We start from the raw sequence: 22,152 nt of genomic DNA on the forward strand, positions 1-22,152 counted from the left end.
AGGTGTTGGGACTGCTTTTGGGACTCTGCTGTTGGGGCAGCTTTATGTAGTGGGCACCGTTTGTCACCGTTATAGTGCAATTAATGTATTGTTTAGTGTTGTGTAGTAGCTTTGCTGGCATGCATCTAAAATATTTGTATTTTTTTTTGCCTACCAAGATTAACATGCTAAAATCGCCACTGAATGTGCGATGCCATAATTAGTCGAAAGGATTGTATTTTTAAGAAGCGCAATGTGTTCTTTAATCGGCACTTAATCTGAAAAGGATAAACAAAAACAATCTAAATTAATGTATAGTTAAGGGCATGCTCCATATATCTCTTAAACTATCCTTAAACCCCAAAAGCAAGAGAGCGATCAAACATTTTGTAGTAAGGCATTATTAAGGATACATTTCCTGATATCCTTGATATGCCCATAAATGGAAAAATAAAGGGCACTGAGGGAAATTTAAGAGGCCAATTGTTTAAGGACGACTTAATTCATTTTAAGGGGTCTTGGCATGTTTGACGGGAAAGTTAAATTATATGTAATACTAATTTAAGGCTGTCCTTTTCCCTAGTGCTACCTAAATATTTTAGCGGGAGTTTGGCATTTCTCTCTCACCTCCAAATGTAGGCTTAAATCTATAACAGGCCTAACGTTATCAACTGTCCATAATATGTTTCCAATCCTGTTTTGTGTTATTGTCAATACAGATTGACGAGCGGGAAAATGATCTTCTCGCTCTTTTATGAGCACGCCCCATATCGTCAGTTGTGTCCACACCTGACATCGATTCACTAATTAGACAAGATGCAGGACAAATGTTGCTATTCTTTCAGTATTTATTGTCAAGAGTGAGTTAGGTGGGTATAAGGTCTCCAATTTGTCTGTGTATTTTGCGTTGTTGGTAGCCTATTTTGTTTACTTTTGAGTTTGCTTTCGAGTTTAGTTGCATTTAGGGGACTATTAGCGGTTGCGTTTTGAATGGCCTACAGTTGCATGTGCGACGCGCGGTCAGAAGAGGGCGCACTCTACCCACTTACATGTAGGTGTGGAAATTCCCTCAGAGGAAGGTACCTTCGGCTCTTGCGCTCAGCAGCGGAGATGCCAAAAATGAAGCTAGGCAAAAGCCGGAGGCTGACATTTTCTTAAAGGTGTCCGCCGCAGGGAACCCAACGCTGTAGAACGGAGCTTTGGAAAAATCCCTGGAGCTTGTTTTTGAGACAAAATCAGTAATCCAAGTGCAGCAACACAAAGGACTGCAGAGCGCTCCCCGCTTGGATTCACTGTGACAGCAAGTGAGTGTGTTGCCTGTTCTTCCTCTTGCTTTCATTCTTCCTTTGATGTAGCCTAATCTGTCACCACTTGTAATTAGAGTGATAATCTACCTAGATTAGTGCCTGCCTAGTTTAGTTCCTTTGTCCAGGACAAATGGGACAGTTACAGTGGGATGGAGATGTTTGAGTGGTCCATGTTTCATGCTGTGTGCATGCATTGGTTCATAGGCCTATTTACAGTACTCAAATGTTACTGCTTGCTAAATGGTTACTGCATGGAGACCAGGCTAAACTATATGCATGTAGGCTAAACTACACCATGGAGCACTGTTTAGTAGCCAATTTCATATTCAATGTATGACTGCTTGGTTTAAAAAAAAACATTGGCATGATCACCCATGTAATCCAATTGCTGTTCCATCATAAGGTAATGATTGAGGTTTACAGATTGATGGGTCAGGGTTAAATGCTTTCAAATGATTACTGCCCTCTACTGATATCATTAACAAACTAAGCAGATTTAAAACGACATCATTTTGACAATAACACCATCCAATAAGATTGTAAATCTTTCTAAGCAACCTATTCCTTCACACATACGCAGCAATGTATAATATTATTATGACAGAGATGAAGTCAACTTAGTGAGTGGAAAAAGTAGAAGGGCCTATTTATTGATCAAGGTTTTGCAGATGTGTGTATTTAAAACAAAGGATTTATAACACGTAGAGATGAAGGGTCCTATATAACAAATATACAGCTTTAAGTTGAAAATGTATTCATAACTGTATTAACCGTGTTCCATGTTGATGATAGGGAAAATATTCCGATTATATAACTGCCAAAAAGGTTGAGGGGAGAGACGCCATAGAAGAGAGGATAATGTGAAGGAAGGGTAGAGGGAAGCAAGGAAAGTAAAAGGAGAAGAAGGGAGAGGGAGGACTGAACAGAGGAGATGAATAGCAATACTGGAGAGGAAGAGGAATGAGAAAAGGTTGAAGACAAGGGAGGAAAGAAAAATACAATTTTAAATACTTTCAGGTTATATGGCAATTGGTTATAAGACAATAGAGGGGAGTTTATTAATGTGTTCACCTATTGTTAACAACACTACATGACCAAAAGTATGTGGACACCTGCTCGTCGAACATCTCATTCCAAAAATCATAGGCAATAATATGGAGTTGGTCTCTCCTTTGCTCCTATAACAGCTTCCTCTGGCAAGGCTTTCCACTAGATGTTGAGGGACATGCTTCCATTCAGTCACAAGAGCATTAGTGAGGTCAGGCACTTATGTTGGGCGATTAGGCCTGTCTCGAAGTTAGCGTTCCATTTCAACCCAAAGGTATTTGATGGGGTTGAGGTCAGGGCTCTGTGCAGGCCAGTCAAGTTCTTCCACACCATCTCGACAAACCATTTCTGTATGGACCTCGCTTTGTGCACGGGAGCACTGTTATGCTGAAACGGGAAAAGGCCTCAAGGGCTCAAATTTGGAAGCACAAAATTGTGTAGAATGTCATTGTATGCTGTAGCGTTAAGATTTCCCTTGACTGGAACTAAGGGGCCTAGCCCAAACCATGAAAAACAGGCCCATACCATTATTCCTCATCCATCAAACTTTACAGTTGGCACTATGCATTCGGGGAGATAGCATTCTCCTGGCATCCGCCAAACCCAGATTCGTCCGTCGGACTGCCAGATGGTGAAGCGTGATTCATCGCTCCAGAGAACGCGTTTCCACTGCTCTAGAGTCCAATGGCAGCGAGCTTTACTCCACTCCAGCCGACGCTTGGCATTGCGCATGGTGATCTTAGGCTTGTGTACGGCTGCTCGGCCATGGAAACCCATTTCATGAAGCTTCTGACGAACAATTCTTGTGCTGACGTTGCTTCCAGAGGCAGTTTGGAACTCGGTAGTGAGTGTTGCAACCTAGGGCAGACCATTTTTTATGCGCTTCAGCACTTGGCGGTCCCTTTCTGTGAGCTTGTGTGGCCTACCACTTCGCGGCTGAGCCGTTGTTGCTCCTAGATGTTTCTACTTCACAATAACAGCACTTACAGTTGACCGGGGCAGCTCTAGCAGGGCAGAAATTTGACCAACTGACTTGTTGGAAAGGTGTCATCCTATGACGGTGACACGTTGAAAGTCACAGAGGTCTTCAGTAAGGCCATTCTTCTGCCAATGTTTGTCTATGGAGATTGCATGGCTGTGTGCTCGATTTTATACACATGTCAGCAATGGGGGTGGCTGAAATAGCCAAATCCACTAATTTGAAGGGGTGTCCACATAGTTTTGTATATAGAGTGTATTAGCCTCTCACACCGAGAAGAGGAGATAGGACTCAGGAAAGTAGGGGAGGAGAGGAAGATGAGACTGGGATAAACTCAGGCACAGAGCCTGGAAAAATAGGAACGAAGAGACACTTTTGCTGCCCTCTGTATTTGTTATTTACTTCTCCTCCACCCCCCTAAACCTGTCCACTGCACACTATTCCATTATTATCTGTTGACTATTTCTTTCTGTCATTCAGGTCAACAGTGTGAAAATAATTCTCTCTGTACTCTACTTTATATTTCAGTATTTTCTGTTGCCTATCTCCTTTATCGTGTGAGAAGCTGTCCAAGAGTAGACCTAAGACAAACAGACAGATGTGAGCACACACACACACACACACACACACACACACACACACACACACACACACACACACACACACACACACACACACACACACACACACACACACACACACTGCGCTCTCTCTTTAAATCATGCTCAAACTTTATAATGTAAGATTTTTCAGGGCTAAGAACCATATTAGAGAATATTAAAAGATCCATTGTTTTGGTTCAAAAAATTCTAAAAGAACAAATGAATCAGTTGTTGTATAGCCTGGTACTGTTACCCCCAGTGGATGGTGCAGTAAATACACTAAGAATGTTGATCAGCTTACAATGGAGTCAGGAGGCACTAAGGATTTGAAAGAACCGCATGGGGTGCAGGGGCACGAAATAACGGTGTGTGTAATTATTCATTGCTACACCTGCAATAACACACCGGACCGAATATGCGTGCACTGTAAATGAAAGGTTTAGAATATAAACCAAACATGATAGTCCCGTCGAGAGTTGTTAAATTAATGGCGCAAATATTCTCCGTTTACCAACTCTGTTTTTATGCACAAACGCACAGTGACATTATGAACGTTTAGCCTACTCACGCTGACAAAGCATATGCCACATAATCTATGGCCTATTAACAAATTAACAACGAGGAATTATGAATGATGGGGGTCTTTATTGATGCAATGCTGTTATACTTACCCCTCGCCATAGTGGCGCATGAGGGACACTGTGGGCCTGAAGGGACCTCTCTGAAAATGAGAATGCATAGACCTGCAGAAAATGCCTCCAATCTCTAAACGTCCTCACAATAGGCCTGTTCTTGGATCCTCAACCAAAGACCGGCGCTGCAAGCAAAATATAATACCCGTTTATTTAATTAGGTGCCCCCTTGTCTGTCATAATACGCATGTCCTATATGTGGCTGTTTTGGAGCGTTGGCGTCCACTAATATGACCAAGCTGGTTCTGGCTATTATTATAATTAATACGTTATAACAATCGCATCTGCCTCTAGTTTCTGCGAGCCCTCGAGCCCCCTCAACTGAGTTTCAACAAGTTCAATGTTTTGTGTTCTCATTACGACCGCCATATGGTTGCCAGCGAAAACACCAAGCATCGGGCATTCATTTTAGCACGCTCACAGTAACACAAGCATTATAGCAACTGAGGTATAGACCTATAATGGTTGTAAAATGATACGCGTTGGTTTGTTTAGTTATAGCTAGCTCTTCGTTTGACAACACTTACAAAGGTTGATATGGTTAGTGTATTTTTTATACTTAAGTTATTTACTCCACATTATTGTGAGGCAAAGATGCACATCGCCTTATTACTTCAAATATGACTCTCTCTCTCTCTCTCTCTCTGCGGTCGCGACTGTGATCCAAGACGCTCTTGCGCGCAAGGTTAAGAAAATCTGGAATTGATTTTAATGGGGAGTAGCCTATCCCTCGCTTGCTTTTCAACCTATGGATGTATTGGTCTCTTTTCACTTGGTCTGAACGGAGCGGGCGAGTGCAGTGTCTCACCTCTGTACTGTGGCCCCCTTGCCTTGCTCATGATATCTGTCGCTTTTGGAGAATACTGAACGTGCCTCTGTTTCTAAACAGCTTTGTATAATGTACCGTCCTCAAAACGCTCGAGACTGAGCAGACGGGACTTGTCCATTGCATTTGGGAAGAAGATTTTCTTCTGACAGATGCACATTTATTTTTGATTGTTTTGGACCTGAAACGTTGGACTGTGTTGTCGTTTTAAGAATCGCCAATACACCGCTCTTGGGTAAGTTTGATGTCCATTTTACGCATTTAACACGTGAGTTTACGAAGTCAATTTCAGTAATTTCCAGTAGCCTATGTTTGTCTGTCTTCATATGCTCCATTATTTAGCTCACATTCATGAAGTTTTATCAAATGTATTTCACTGTGGGATTTTTTTATTTCTTCTTATATATTATAAGGCTGATCCACTATGCGTAAAGCACTGTTAATTACGCAGTTGTCTAATTAATATCTTTATTTGCTCCTTATGAATTCAATTCACATTATTTAATTATTGCAATACGGTTTATAGTTATTTGTAGGTAGACGTTATTTGTAGGTAAAAAGTTAAGGTAGACGTTATTATGTCACGCTTGAAATGATGGGTAAAATATCCACCCTATAATTTGTTCAGATGAATACTTATTAGTATTGTTTATGGTAATACAAGTATAGTGTAGTGATATTACGGTTAGTCGTTTTTGTAGGAAACCTCTGGGCGCACTGAAATGGAGAGGCAAGGCGGACAGGTGGGCGATCAAAGAGCGCGGTGAGCGAGATCTAGCGCGCGGTGTGAACTCTCCTTAGTTTACAGCTGCCCCGTGGGTCGAGGGAAAGAACGAGAAAAACAGCCTAAACGGAGAATTTAATATAGGTTGCAAGAAGTAGGTAGAGTCCATGTGTTTTAATATCAGTCCAATCTAGGCTAAATAGAGATGCCAAACCAAGCAGCACTCCTCGTATCCCGCATTCGAATGTAGCCTACACCGTATGCCAAGTCTCCCAATGCTTTTGTCAATTCTAATATTTTCCCTTTACTTTGACGCCACCGCATTCGTATAGAAAAACACGAGAATGGAAGATTAGGAAGTTATATTTTTCTGTCTTTAAGCTTATAGGAACATGCTACTTGGGATCCTTGGGACGTCCATACCCCATTGTAGTTGACATTTGAAATGGTTAAGGTTAGGTACGGATTATGGTTAAAGTTAGGGTAAGGGTAAATTAAGGTTAGGGTTAGGGTTTAGGGTAGGGACATCCCAAGGATTCCGCTTAACCAATGCTGATACCAACACGTTTAAACCCCACCAGTAATGAAATGAATTGAAGGATAACATTGTTGAGAGATACAAGTCAGAACTAAATATTTTCTATGTGATTATATGAATCCAAGTTTGCAAAAAAATTCTTGACGAAAATAATTGGCAAGTTTTCTTGTCTTGGCAAGCCTGATTTGGCTGATATGGCACTGAGCATGAGTCCTATGAAACTATTCACCTCGCAATTATAATTAGGAGGCCCGTCTTTTTCTCAACACTCACATCCTATAGCCTATAGGCTACATATTACAGACCAGCAGTAAAAAGCAGACAAGTTGCAAGGAGAAAGAGTTACACCACAACTGCAATAGATTCCTTATCTTAAATGCTTCGATTGAGCTAAGGTATGCCCCTATTAGAGATTAAAGGGTGTCAGCCACTTGACCCACTTATCCTCATTCTCCTGGCAAATTGCTGGAAGCCATCCAGAAAGATGGTGTTGTTGATACACCCTTAAGTTGTTCACTCAGATAAAGAAAACGTTGATATGGTTTTAACTGTGGAATGTGGCAAACCTTATGAGCAGGATTGTCTGGTCAAATGCAACAACTGCACGGTTGTTCATATAGGAATGTCTGTGCTTGTTTTTGCGAATTAATCATAGTCATTTAATTGCATCATGTTATGATCCATCAATAACACACAGTCAAAGGTTGAGCCAGGAGTCACCAGGGCTCAGGCACACGGGTGTGTAAGCTAATCCACAGGAACTCACTCCAGCAGGTTTCTAAACTCCTTCTGGTGGTGGTGTGTGTGTGTGTGTGTGTGTGTGTGTGTGTGTGTGTGTGTGTGTGTGTGTGTGTGTGTGTGTGTGTGTGTGTGTGTGTGTGTGTGTGTGTGTGTGTGTGTGTGTGTGTGTGTGTGTGTGTGTGTGTGTGTGTGTGTGTTGTTGTAACGTAAGCAGATCATTTTCTCTGTGCTTTTCAAGGCAGGATTCCTTGGGACTCTTGGCTCCGTCCACCTGAACGAGTAAAGTCAACACATCCAATATATTTTTCTTCTCTGGTTTGAACAGCTTGAAGGGGGGAAAGAATGCTGCTGGTTCTTTTCCCCCCGCTTGTTTTTTCTTCTTTCGGTGGGCCTGAGACAGCTGTTGGTTTGCAGAGATCAACATTTGTCATCCTTAACAAACGAAACAAGCTGATTGGAGTGTTAAGCTAAGTCCACACACTTGACTCAACTTTGACCCTTTATGGAAGAACAGCCAGTGAGCCCGACTATCGCAGATTCATCTGATTCATATCTGAACCTATTCATCATCTTTGGCTTTAGCACCAAAAGGGGAATGCCCATGTAGTTCTCTTTCCCCCAAATCTACTGCATTATTTTTATGCTGTGTCTAATGGTTTGGCATAGGCCTTCAAAAGTGGCTTTTCACAAGGAATCAGAATGGGCCTACCTCTGCTCTTCCTCAGTTCTAACTGTTGGCACTCTGCACACAGAAATGTAACTCTTTACTAGGGAGATGGAGTGTGGGGATAGATAGATAGACTGGTGGCAGTGTGATGAGTGACCATCCTTAGCACCCAACCACACCACATCTCCCTTTCACCTTTTACATTGGAGGTGGGAGGGAAGACAAAACACTGTCTCTTCTGTCTTTTATAAGTGTGTGTTGGTGTCGGTGCAAGCCGGACGCCCCTGTTTAACTGCTGCTCGTCATTCGTCAGTGTGACGCCTCGCGCGCCCCTTCCCGTGGGATGATCCCGGGCCGAGATTCCGAAGCTCCATCCCACCACTCCCAACTCCCTGCCAAGTCCGCATGTGTCAGCAGCACACATTTCCTCCAGATGCAGAAGGGTGTGTGAGGTCTGTGCGTGTGCGTTTGTGCTCAGGTTGTTTTGACCACCCTGCTATCTAAACCATTTTAAGGTTGAACTCTTGTTTTATCTCAATTATCAATAAAGAAAATGCCATTAGTGTACGCATGCAGGTGTTTTAGTTCTATCTGAAGGAATCCAATACTTCCTTTGGTCTGGGGTGAGTTGTTGTCGACTCACTCGCTGTCGACAGGCACCGCATGTCTGGCCTTCCCAAAGGTATGACAACCACATGTGTTCGCCCCATAGCCCCAGCTCCAACTCATCTCAATGACAGCCAGTCAGCATGTGGGCACAGGGGGTTAGGGGGACACAGGGAAACAGGGCCAGTAAAATAGCAGGTGACTGTCATAAACAGAGCCTGGCTATCTTCTCTTTTCCTCTGGCCCCCGGGGGGCTGCCATGGCAACATGAAGGAGCAGACCAGCTCGGTGGACCGGGAGGGCCTCTCTCCCTCTCTCTCTCTCCCCTCCCGGCCATAACTCACCGCTGTGCAGTGTACCATTACCCTGCTCCAGCCTGGAAAATGGACATCACCATCGAGCTCTGTGTGGAAAGGGAGGGAGAGAATGGGAGGAGTAGAAGGAGAGAGGTGGAGAGCGAGGGATAAGGGGAAGGGTGGGTTGTCTGATGATTCAGCCCCTGCCTTCAAAAACCCTGGCACCCCTGATAATGTATGGGTCTCCGTGTGTGTGAATGAGACCGCATGTGTTTGTCTGAGTGTGTGTGGTGTGCATGTCCGTGCCTATGTGTGAATGAGAGCGTTTGTGTGTGAGTGTGTGTGGTGTGTGTGTGCGTATGTATGTGAGCGCTAAGAGCATTTTGAACACTTAATAAAATTATTTGTGGCATCCCCCGTCAGTTCAAAGTGGCCCAGCTAGCTCTGGCTGTGGGGAAGTCTCTTGTACAATGGAAAAAGCTTTTTTCCTGTTGGAGGGCTCGGGGAGAAACCGCAAGCCTGCCTACCGCAGAGCCAACCATCAAAGGGCTTTGAAGCACACACCTCAACCCCCCCTCTACAAACCACTTCCCACTCCCTCTGATCCAGGAACAGCTCACCTGGCACTTCTGACCACCACGTCTGACAGAACCATGGTTACGCCCCCCCACATGGGAAATCGAAAACTCCTCGTAGCGTCAATGAAAAGCCATGTATGAAAGACATCTAAGGTGGTTCCTCAATCCTCACTTAAAGCCTGTCATCCGGACCCAGTATGTTGGAATAGGCCTTACACATGGAGTTGTCACTGATGTCTCCATATTGTGAGATCTTCATTTAGAAGATCCGGACGGGAAGTCTCCTGTCTTCTCTCTGACGTCTCACACAGCAGTGGGTGTCATCCGTCCCATCTTGAGAACACATGTAGGGGGAAATATATTTCTTTTTTTTAAAGCGGATCACAGCTTGACACAGGCTATAAATGCTTTTGGCGAAGGCCAAACCGCCAGCACATTATGAAATGAACAAGCCTCTATCTCCTCATTAGCCAAGGTATATTTCTCCCTGATTCCCGTATAAAACATGTTTCATATGAAAGGTATGTGTTCTATGAAACTCAGGGATGAGCTCAAGCTCTTATTCTTTCCCAGACTCCACAGTTAAAATCTCCATGTCCTCAAACCAAGATGGGGTGGGGGGATTTGTAGGCCTATTTTAGGATGGCAACAATTTATAGTTTGGAAAGGCAGTATTAAATTGTATCGCTCTCTTTCTCGGTCTCTCTCGGTTTCTCTCTCTCTCTCTCTCTCTGGTTACAGTTGTTCTATCATTCTCTTGTTCTCTGACCCCCCCCTCCCACACACACACACTATCTCTTTTCCAATCTCAATAAGCTCAAAGGAGGAAGCCACTTTAAACCTAGTGTGTGTGAGTCTGTTAGGAGCAGGATGAAAGGTCAGGTTTGTGTCCTCTAAGTCTAACCCCCCTATGGTATGGGTTATGATTGGGTGGCTGTAAACTGATCCTAGATCAGTGATAATGTACTTGTACCCGGAGCAGTGAGTCATGTATGAGGTCAGAGACTCGAGGCCTAAAACCTCCTCTCGGGATCTCTCCATGGTACTGAACCACGACATCACGGAGTCAGTTAGGCCACTCTATAGGCTCCCGCACATGACTTCAGAGTAAATGAGGTAGATCAGCATCTAGGGTCAACCGCATCCCCACGTCAGGTTGATTTAAGGTCAGTGATGCCTTGTTCCCCCTAATGGTGAAGGTTAGGATTGGAAAGGGAATGAGGATCCTAGATCTTTGCATCTGGGCATCTTATGGCTTCCACTCGTTTGGCTGGGTGTTTGTGTATGTTGTTTCTATTTACCTGATGTTTGCTAGTGTGTTTGTTGGAGTTCGTTGTTCCTAAGCAAGTGTTAGTACAGTACTTTGCCTGTCTGTCCATCTTGATGTGAACAAATTAACCTTTTTCTGACACTGTTTCACCCATGAGTCGACCTTGCGCCATGTTCGCAGTCTCACATCCCTCCCTTTCCACACCACAGACTCTTACTCACAGACCAAAAACACCAAATTCACAGAATGAACAGAAAATACCCCTAACTTGTGATATCAGCATTTTTTGCCTCCCTTTGTAGTGGAGTGTAACACAGAGAACCCCAAGCTTAGTACAGCTTCCTGTCTGGATCTATGCGAAGTAGCCTGACCTGCCTCCTCTCCTCTACTCTTCGTAGTTCTGGATCAGGTTCTGTTTTAATAACTACTGGAGAGTAGGCTGGGCCGCAGCGGCTGCATTCCTCTCCTGGGCGTTCTCGCTCTCTTAGAATGGAGAGCGAAAGAGAGAAACTGCTCTCTGCCCCTGAAAGCCACCTTCTGTGGCACACTGTGTGTCTCTTTGTGTCTGAGATAGTCCCCCAGCGCTGGACTCTATGGGGGAGGTTCCCTCCCTTTACAGTTTTGTCATTTAGCAGATGCTCTTATCCAGAGCGACTTACAGTAGTTAGTGCATACATTTTCAAATGTGTTCGTTTTCTCTCTCTCTCTTTCTCTTCTGCTTCAGAGCAGGCGTGAGACTTTTCAAAATTTGTCAGTGACCCCCCCCCTGCTAATGACACCCTCAGCTGTGAAAGTTGACCCCCTCTTGCCCCTGTTCCTCTCCTGCTCTCTTGTTCACTTGTTCCTTCATCGGATTTGGTTTGTGCCACTAATACCCTATTGCCTGTGGACTGTCAATCACGTGTATTTACCCTGTGCGTGTGTGTGTGGTGTGTGTGTGTGTAGGGGATTTGCTCAGTCAATCAACCCCACCCATTTAAATGCATACGCTGCATCTCCCATAATTATGACTGGACTCTGATAGACAGTGTACAGTAGTGCCCTCTTGTTCACATTTAAAAAGTCCTCCACAGTTGCCACAGCTGCTAACAGGCCAATCAGGGATTACTGTACACTGGGCCCAGTGACAGAGAGCCATTGGGGCACCGGGCCTAGACTCCTCCCAGGGTCATCTGAGTGGAGGAGCCCCAAGGAGATCCATTCAGCCTCGTGGTGAGAGGGCCACCTCCCCAGCACACTGCCCCAGCATGGGAGTCCCTGACTGGGCTACGAGGTGGATCAGCTGTCCCTCTCCCCCTGCACCCCTCTAGTTCTCCCTCCCCCCCGGTCCCCCACGCCCAAGCCAAATAAAGCCTCTCAGCACCTCCTGTTTTCCTAATCCGTGAACTCTGACAGAGGAGCCGCGCTTGAAAGAGACACAACTCAACATGGGATGATCTCCTGGTGACGGGAAAGCTGAAAAAACGCTCTCCGGAATTTCGCAGCCAGGACCACCCTATTCCTCTCTCTCCTATCGCCCCCCCCCCCCCCCCCCCCCTTATTGTTGATTGAACCTCTTAGGCAAAACCTATTGGATCAGTTCCAATCACATAAACACCCTGATATTCCTTGTGACATTGCAGGACCTTGCAGAACCAGAATCAGCAAGCGGCTGATAACTTGTCATGTGTTCCATGCACATAAAGCCATATATCAACCTGGGGAAATAAATTGGTTAACCTCTCGGGACTCAGAAGCAGTAAAGCATCTTGTCACGTGCAGTGTTAGATTGCAAGCACTGGCCATTTCAGTCCTTCCTGAATGACTAGGCACTTTAGCCAAGTGGGTGGAAATACAGTAATAAAAAAAGGCGATTAGATTTCAATTGAATCTGTAGGCCTAGCACATGACATGCGGCGCGCTCCACTTGTAAGAAGTAGCCTCTTTTTGGTAGTTAGTCGTAGTTAGAGCCAAATAGCAAAGCGTTTCTGTGTGGTATTCCCTACTCCTCACAGACATTCACACTGCTGTTGCTACTTCAACCACATTTAATTAGATACAGTGTCTGCCCCTGTCGAGAAGAACTTGTGGCTTGTGAAAAACTCTGTCAATGCTGAGAGCAGCAGATCATTTCTTGCTGAAGCTCAAACTTACCCGAGTGTTTCGGGGAAGTCAGCCTATGTCTCCGCTGACGTCTCGGCTGAGAAGTTTGCGGAATTGGCACACACACTTGTCAAAATTCTACACAGAACAAGCAAGTTGAACAATGTCGGTCAGTGATGTTTCCATACCAAGGACATAGTCTTGTTCAAAGCTAGACTAGAGTGGCTATGTAGCGGTTAGCTTGAGTTGTTAGCTGTAGTGTATGCTTTTACTGTTAGCTTATGTTTTGAAAAGCTAACACAGAGTTGCTAGGTTTGTTTATTTATTTATTTTTATTTAACCTTTATTTAACTAGGCAAGTCAGTTAAGAACAAATTCTTATTTACAATGACGGCCTACCACAGCCAAACCCGGACGAAGCTGGGCCAATTGTGCGCCGCCCTATGGGACTCCCAATCACGGCCGGTTGTGATAGAGCCTAGCTAGCTAGTGAGTGTTCTTTTCAGGGGGAACTGTTGAGGTGGAATTAGAGCGGCAATGGCACTGTTCCTCCTCTGTTTAACCTATGCGTCTCATCTGCCAGACGTGCTTGACAGCACCAGACCGCTGGAAGAATCTCCCGGCAGGCCGAGCAGAACTGTGTGTGGACCACACCATATTTAGTCATCCACAGGCCGCCACAGACCAACGATGTCGTCCTCCACTTTAATCTGTCTCCCCCTGTCTCTCCCTCCTTTTTTTTTATCTCCCTCCCTCTACTCCCTCTTTCCATCTCTGTCACTTCCCCCTCTCCCTCGCTTTCCTTCTCTCCATCTCTGTCCTCACTCGCTCTCCCTTTTAGACATCTCTGCCTTATCACTGTCACTCGTTCTCTTTCCATCTCTCTCTCTCCCCCCTCTCTCCCTTCCTCCTTCTCTCTGCCTCTTTTGGTTATTTGTTTTGCTCTATCACTCTCAGACACTTTTCACCCCACTTTGTACCTCTCTGCCTTTCCAACCATGCTCCCTCTCTCTCACTGTCCGTCTCTGTAATAGTCACTGCAGCCCCCCTCCCTCTCTCTCTCTCTGTCCCTCCATCTCTCACCTCTCCCTCTCTCCGACGGGCGCGGCGCTGACGGAAGCTGGACGGCGATGCTAATGAGTTGCTAATTCCATCAGCGGTCTCCTCCTGTGGGCCTGACCTGGCTGCCTGGTCTGGCTGCCAGGCTTTGATGATGGAGTGCCTCCAATGATGTACTCCCGCCTGCTCACCCACTTTAGCCTTTCCCCTCAGACATGTCCCATTGATCATAGTCTTCCGCCGGCACTCCTTGCCAAATCATTTATGAACCAGCCTCGTTCCATTCCTACTCTCCATTTTTCATTACATGGAATTTTATTTGATGTGAGGTGGACAGGTTTTTTTTAGGAGCTCGGATGGCTGTGAGAGCATTCCATTCTGAACTTCAATTTGGCCTTAAGTACTGTTTAATGTTTGGGAAGCGAAATAGTTGGTTTGTTTATTTGTGTGTCGCCTTTCTAGGTCCGAAGACTGTTCGCGAGAAAGTCAAATCATAGTTTACTTTGTTCCCATAGAACATTGTTAGGGAGATATATGTAACCACTCTCCCAGAAATGCACAAGAATGCATGTTTTGCGGCCAAGTTAAAATAAATAGATAAAGAAGTTGGAACAGAAATGTCAATGGTTTTCTATCTTGCTATCTCTATCTCTTTACATTTTGATGATCCTCTTTCCGTTCTTACCACACACACGCACACGCACACACACACACCTCCAGCCAGAGGAGAGGCCAAATGGTAGAGGCTTAAGCAGTTGAGTAGAAAAGAGCGCCCCTATTTACCGGACGACTGGGCTCTTTCTCCAGTGTTCTGAGAGTTGCTAGCTTTGGAACCCCTAAAAAAGAAAAGAACAGAACTTTTGTTTTTTGACTCATTTTAACTCGCTCCGTCTGCCTTCCTCCTCGACTGAAGTGCAAGGCAGATGCAGGCTTTTGTTTAGCCAAGGAGGGGAGGGATGCCGAATAAGAGGAGTGAGAGGAGGAGAAGGGGGGGAGAAAGGAGGGGCAACGGTTTCATTGTAGCTTAATAAATTCCTTGCAAAGACGATCGGGGCGCCTTCTCAACCTCTCGGCTGTCTGTCTCAAATGGGGTCCTTCCAGGCTTGACACCCCGGCAAATAAGGGGGGGATTAGGGAGGAAAAGCCCCGGGCTGTATACATCTCTTTTCTCCCTCCCTTTCTCGCTCTACCCTACATCTTTCTCTCATTCCCTCTCTCTCTCGCTCCTTCTCTCCCTCTTTTCCTCTTTGGAAACGAGAGGCCCCTGTCTGGTGTGGAGCCCATTTGAATGATCTCATCCAGGTACACTGACAGTCTGAGATTTATAGAGACCTTTCAGCCCAAACCAATGGCTTTGTTACAGCCAGCTCTGCCAATGGAGCCTTCCAGGAATCTGCCTATGTAAAGAACACATTGTTGCCATCGTAGCCCACATATAGCTACAGTACCTCGGTACATGTCCAATGTTTTATGTTCAAATGGCATATAGTGTTGCACTTGCCTAGTGGGGAAATAAATACTATATTGTGTTCAACACTGTGTACAGCTAGTTATTTGTCTTTAGTTCCTCTTTAGGTCAGTGTTCTTTTACCGTTGAATTGGGGAGTTGGCTAAGGTCACGTGCGGCTGACGGCTCTGCCCGTATATTTTGAACGGGGGATTATGGGGTGACTTCTGCCGCGCGCGCTCCCGAAGCACGACCTGAATGCCTCGCCACGACCTGAATGGAGGTGCTGAAGAGTGGCGCCATTGAAATTCAGGACTCGGTCGCTGCGGCCCCGGCCCCAAACATCTAAGATCTCTCTTTATATGGTCACTCTCTTTCTCTCTCTTACTCACTCGTTCTCTTCTCCTCCCCCCCCCTCCCATCTCTCCCACTACCTCTTTTACAGGCTTTTAGTTAATGAAAACACTCCATTACTCATTATAAGGCCCTGAGGTGTTTTGAAATGTCACAAACATGATATTTAGCTCATATGAGCAAGCTTACGGATATAGTAGGGTTGAATTGACGACAGTAAGATGACTGGAAGTGTTTTGGACGATTGGACGTGTCCACAATCGCATGAGAATATCTACATGACTGAACTGTGAATATCTTCATCAGTAAGCAGAGGTCAAAAAAGTTGTTTGTTGCTTTGAATCCTTTTATGACAAGCTCTGGCACTTATCTCTCCCTCTCTCTTTTCTTTCTCTTGTTTCTGTTTCACAGGACAGGCTGCGGGGGTCACGGTCACCCTAAAGGAAGGGTCTCCTTCCACTCCCCCTCTCACACCTACACACACACACTCCCTCAGGCACACACACACACGCAGGATGAGGGAAGCCTGGAGGTGCCTGCTGGGGCTTTGCCTCCTGGCATGCTCCGCCTCTCCCGCCTCCCCTAACGGTGCTGCCAATCCCTTCGCTGGGCAGCAGACACCCCCAGACCCATGCTATGATGACGCGGGCGCTGCCCGCCGCTGTATTCCCGAGTTCATCAACGCCGCCTTTGGCAAGGAGGTGGCCGTGTCCAGCGTGTGCGGCCGGCCGACGCCATCCCGCTCTTGTAGTGTGGTGGAGCGCGGTGATGAGCGGCCCTCAGTGCGCACCTGCCAGATCTGCGACGCGGCAGACCCGCGGCGTGCCCATCCGCCCTCCTACCTCACTGACCTCAACTCGGCCCACAACCTCACCTGCTGGCAATCGGAGAACCTGCACACCTCGCCGCACAACGTCACCCTCACCCTGTCGCTGGGCAAGAAGTTTGAGATTACCTACGTCAGCCTGCAGTTCTGCTCGCCCCGCCCTGAGTCACTGGCCATCTACAAGAGCATGGACTATGGCAAGAGCTGGACGCCTTACCAGTACTACTCGTCCCAGTGTCGGCGCATGTACAACCGGCCCAACAAGGCGGCCATCACCAAGCAGAACGAGCAGGAGGGCCTGTGCACCGATGGTCACACCGACCTCTACCCCCTATCCGGGGGGCTCATTGCCTTCAGCACTCTGGACGGGCGGCCCTCCGGGAAGGACTTTGACAACAGCCCTGTGCTCCAGGACTGGGTGACAGTCACTGACATCCGCGTAGTTTTCAGCCGGCCCCAGCTGCCACGTGAGCTAGGGGCAGGAGGAGTGGGGATAGGCGGGGGTGGCCGGATTGACGAAGACCCAATGGTACCGTCCACGTCTCTGCCGGCATACTTCTACGCGGTGGGGGACTTCCAGGTGGGCGGGAGGTGTAAGTGCAACGGGCACGCCTCACGCTGCCTCAAAGACAAGGAGGGCAAGCTGGTGTGCGACTGCAAGCACAACACGGAGGGGCCCGAGTGCGACCGCTGCAAGCCCTTCCACTACGACCGGCCATGGCAAAGGGCCAGCGCCCGCGAGGCCAACGAGTGTCTACGTGAGTCACAGCTCTAATCAGCATTTTCTATCAGTTTTGATTCTGTTCTTTTCAATTTTGCGAATTTCCTTCTTTTTTTTTACTCTCTTTGCATTTGCATTGTTGAATGTGTAGATTCATTAATTCAATCACACCTCATAACTAGAAATGGATGATTTAATATGGCAATGTTAGACAATTCATGCACACACACACACACACACACACAGATTCTTGAAATATTTGTGTCAGCATGGATTGGAATTCTTCAGTACTCATGCAGTTTTTGAACAGAGGAAGGTGCTTGATGATCTGTGTAGTGGATTTACCCTGTATTTGTGTCCTGCAACTTTGTTTTTTTGAACAGTACAAATCACTCATTATAGAAATATCTGGTCCGTGAGAATACTCATCAATTCAATGGCCACCATGTTGAAAGGACCATGACATTTTTTGAACAGGGTCTACTCCGTTACTTATCTTTCTATATTCAGGCACCCTCTCTATCTCTCCAACTCTCTCTCTCTCTCTCTCTCTCTCTCTCTCTCTCTCTCTCTCTCTCTCACCCTCTCTCCCTCTCTCCCCGCCCTACCCTTGAGTGAAGGAGGTATTCTCTTCCAGTGACAAGCTCCTGAATGCGTCTCAGAATTCCTAATGAGGGAATGTGCGGGATGGGGATTGAGCCCTGTTGCACACCCACCCATCAGTGGGCTTGTGAGGCGGGACGGGCTCAACACAAACACACGTCTGTCTGGGATTCTGTGTCTCTCTCTCTCTCACTCTCGCCTCCTTCTCCACATTATCCTCCCAAACGCCTGTGAATAATGAGCAAATTGTTGAATTACAGGTGGCAGTTCCTTTATGCGACAAGTAGCATACCATTTTCCCCCCTTTAAATATAGACAAAACATGGGTAACGTTAACTTATATTTGAAAACTGCACATGGTGGTGTTTCTGGGTGGATTCAGCTTAAAACCGAATTAGTCATTTTCGGTATTATTAATTATAATCCCCCATTTTCTCTCTAATTTCAACAGCTCTTTCCCTGAAGCTATATTAAAGAGTTTGATTAATGCTCAATCTGAGGTTGCTGTAATGGTCTCAGCATTGCAGGTAAAGTTAAAATAAGATTTTGACTATAGTAAGGCTAGATCTGTGTGCTGCCTGAATACACAGGATGACTTGCTGTTGACACAGTTGAAGATGAGGGTGGAATGTTCCGGTGGCCAATGCCAAATGCAACCCATCCCCAACCCTACATTGCCCAACAGATTTACAGTACACCGAAACGCAGCAGCAGTATTTGTGATTTCTGTTTTATTAGCTCTATATACAGGACTCCTGAACACTCAACCCAACTTGATGTTTTCTGGGCTCCCCTCTGAAGTAAACACACCCCCTCACGAACAAGTCTAAACAGCGAATGACAACAGCTCGAGTTGTTGGCACACCACGGCAGCTAAGTCATCCAAGAATGTAATTTGGCAGTGATTGACATTACTTCAAGACATGTATTCAAAAAAGAACCATCCAGACACACTCTGAAAGCTTGGCAAGTGAAATTGCAGTAATTTTAACAGATTACCTTTTTATGGGATTACTGCGTTGTATGATAAAGTGAACATAGATTTTTTTAATATGTCAAATACTGCGTGTCAGTAGTGATACTTTAAAAAACGGGCGGAGGTGGAACCCAATTCAGGTCAATTCTGCTTGTCATAAAAATGTGTAGCCATTGGAAAATAACACCGTATTAGAAGCCACTGTACCACTTTTAATCTTCCCTGTAACTAAATACAATTACAGGCGAGTAAAGAAAAAAACAGGAGTAAAACATTGAAAAACAGTGTATATTTTTCTAACATGTTGTAATTGCCAGCGCTGCTGGCCTGAAATCATATTTAGCGTTGAGCTGTGCCAGATCTGCTTAAAAGAGAGTGACAGGGCCAGAGGAACATAGCTGGGGCCATTGCAGTGCTGGTCCAAGGAGCGGGTCTGTTTCTATTTCCCCCCTCACTCTGTCCCCTGACAACCTCCCCCAGACCCTCAGACCCTCAACCCTGTGCCCTTATAGTCACACCCGCCTCATACCCCAGCACCCTCCATTCCTACCCTTGATTATGTTCTCTAACTTCCCCCAAATCTCCACCCCTCACGCTCTCACTGTCTCGCTTTCTCTGCGCCCCGTTGTCCAGCTCCTTCTCCTACACTCTTACTCGCTTGACTTACTCTCAACCTTTACCACCGCCCCCACACCCGACTCTATCCCGTAACTCCCTCGCTCTTCCCCTCTCCTGTTATGTGTCCCGTGGCTGTTTGGGAAACGTTCCACCTACTTCCCGTAGATCCCTCCTCAGTGGGATTGATATGTCACCTCCGTCCATTACTCTTGGACTAAATGCCATGTGCGCCGCGGCCAACACTGATGACCTAATCCCAGCGCTGATACAGGGCAGTAAAAACCTAAACGCATGTTGCACGCTATACCTGATCACAGATCAGAGGGGACGCCAAACCCACGGTCCCTTCCAACATGTCCCTAATTACAATGTTCCAAAAGGCCCTTTAGGGCTCATTCTAGAATGAGTGCTGGTTCCAAAATGTCCTCAAAAGTGTGCTGGACTACGTTTTTTTTTTAAACGTCCCCACGGCACACTGAAGCTCATTCTTAAGAGTGTCCCCTCCCTTTGTTAGGCCTCGGCTGGTTTTTTCTTTCTGGCGCTGCAGAAAGCAGCGGGCCGCACAAACGAGCCCTGTAGGACACCACCGCGTCAGCAGCAGCAGCCGTCTGTGGCGCCGGGCCGAGGTGTGTGTATTCAGTCTGGGAGAGGGTGTGAGATTGGCACGCTTTGGAGAGGCCGGGGTCCCCAGGTGTGTCACCGGAGCCCTTCTCTGGGCCGTGGGTCGCAGGGCTATGGGGCTCCGGGAGTGTTTTTGGGGGGGCTGAGGTCATGATCCCCTGTGGGGTGATGACAAGGTTAAGCTGACGGGGAGATTGCCCTGGGGGGGGGGGGGGTTGACTACCATTAAATAAATATATGTTTTATTATATTCTAACAAAAATATGCACTGAGTATACCAAACATTAAGAACACCTTCCTAATATTGAGTTGCAGCCAACAAGTGACAACGATAAGGGATCATAGCTTTCACCTGGATTCACCTGGTCAGTCTGTCATGGAAAGAGACTGTTCTTAATGTTTTGTGTACTCATTGTATATTATATTGTATATTATATTCAACAACAAAAAATGTCTTCCATTCATTCCATTTGAAACCAGCACAGCTGTGTTGCTGACGAGAAAACACGACTTAGTCCACATGTTTTTGTAACATGTGCATCGTGCCCCATTTAGCGTTTTTACCTTCTTGACTTAATCATTATCATTCATTGAGATTATTAAAAGATACTTTGAATCCCCTTCCCAGTTCTGACCTGAATCGAGAGCTTGTATGGTGGTGTGAGCCAAGCCGAGCTGTCTCTCTAGTCCTGTTTGATTGTTCACGGGTCTCGCTAATGTTTGACATGCGCTTCGCCGAGATTACTGTCTGGGTTTTTGGCAGGCCCAGGAACCGTCTGCAGACACAAACCAGCACACACACGCTCCCCGCCCGCCCCGCCGCCCCTCCATGAATCCTGCCCACAGACACGAGTTTACAAACCCAGAGCCATAGCAGTTTGCAATCGAAGCCAAAATAGGAGAGTTTGAGATGGCCTGTTTTCTAAAGGAGATGTCATGGAAAAATAGTCTGCTTGGTCTCATTCAGAGCCAAAAGATAAAATGCGGTCGAGAACAGGTGAATAACAAGTGTTAGATTACTTACTGCGATAGGATGGTGCGTTGGTGTGACGGTGGTGATGGTGTTATGGTTATGGCATGCTGGTAGTACAGAGTTACAGAGCTATATCATTACTGAGATGATATGGTGGTATGAGAGCCTGACTGGCACGTTATGGTGTGACGCAACGGCTTGTAACGAAGTTGACTGTTTAATTTGACTTTGATCACAATGTTTTTGTCGGACAGAACAGTTAACAAGTACGGTGATGGCTTTTGACTGTCAGACTACATAACTATATATTTTATTACTGTGTGGCCATACAGTCCTGGCTCTGCCAGTGTCAGCCCTGCTCGGCCCTACCCTGCCCAGGTCTGCTCTTTGGCCAGCCAGCCTGTTCTCTCATGCTATTCCTTCTCATTAGTGTAGACTAGAGTCTACAGACCATGCCGGATTCTGCTAGGCTCAGCCCTCTGTAATCCAGAAGTCCACACTGGGAATCACAGTACAGGCCAGACCCCACCAGCTCTAATGGACCCGACAGGCCATGACTGGATACTTAGAGCATGAAGCAAATGAACTGAGCATAAAGCACATGACTTCAACAATGTGCCTAGCATTTGTCTGAAAGCAGCTGAGATAATGAGAGTGCATCACATATTTGAACAGTACGTACAGTATGCATCACAGGAGGTTGGTGGCACCTTAATTGGGGAGGACGGGCTTGTGGTAATGACTGGAGCGGAATCAATGGAATGGTATCCAATACATTTTTTTTTTTTTTTTAATTAAATTTAGCCTTTATTTAACTAGGCAAGTCAGTTAAGAACAAATTCTTATTTACAATGACGGCCTACCCCGGCCAAACCCAGACAACGCTGGGCCAATTGTGCGCCGCCCTATGTGACTCCCAATCACGGCCGGATGTGATGCAGCACGGATCAAACACATGGTTTGTAGGTGTTTGATGCCATTCCATTTGCTCCGTTCCGGGCCCTTATTATGAGCCATTCT

General features: G+C 46.2%; 1 protein-coding gene across 1 annotated transcript in view; it reads left to right on the top strand.

Annotated features, from left to right (window-relative positions):
• Window positions 1-16,230: 16,230 nt before the first annotated feature.
• ntn2 (netrin 2) overlaps window positions 16,231-22,152 on the top strand; it is a 37,944-nt gene continuing 32,022 nt past the window's right edge. The window contains exon 1 of the mRNA XM_038990401.1: window positions 16,231-17,378. Coding sequence (XP_038846329.1) covers window positions 16,310-17,378 — 1,069 coding nt within the window. The 5' untranslated portion in view covers window positions 16,231-16,309. The remainder of the gene's footprint in view (window positions 17,379-22,152) is intronic.

Source organism: Salvelinus namaycush, chromosome 4 (genome assembly GCF_016432855.1).
Source record: "Salvelinus namaycush isolate Seneca chromosome 4, SaNama_1.0, whole genome shotgun sequence".
NCBI lineage: Eukaryota > Metazoa > Chordata > Actinopteri > Salmoniformes > Salmonidae > Salvelinus > Salvelinus namaycush.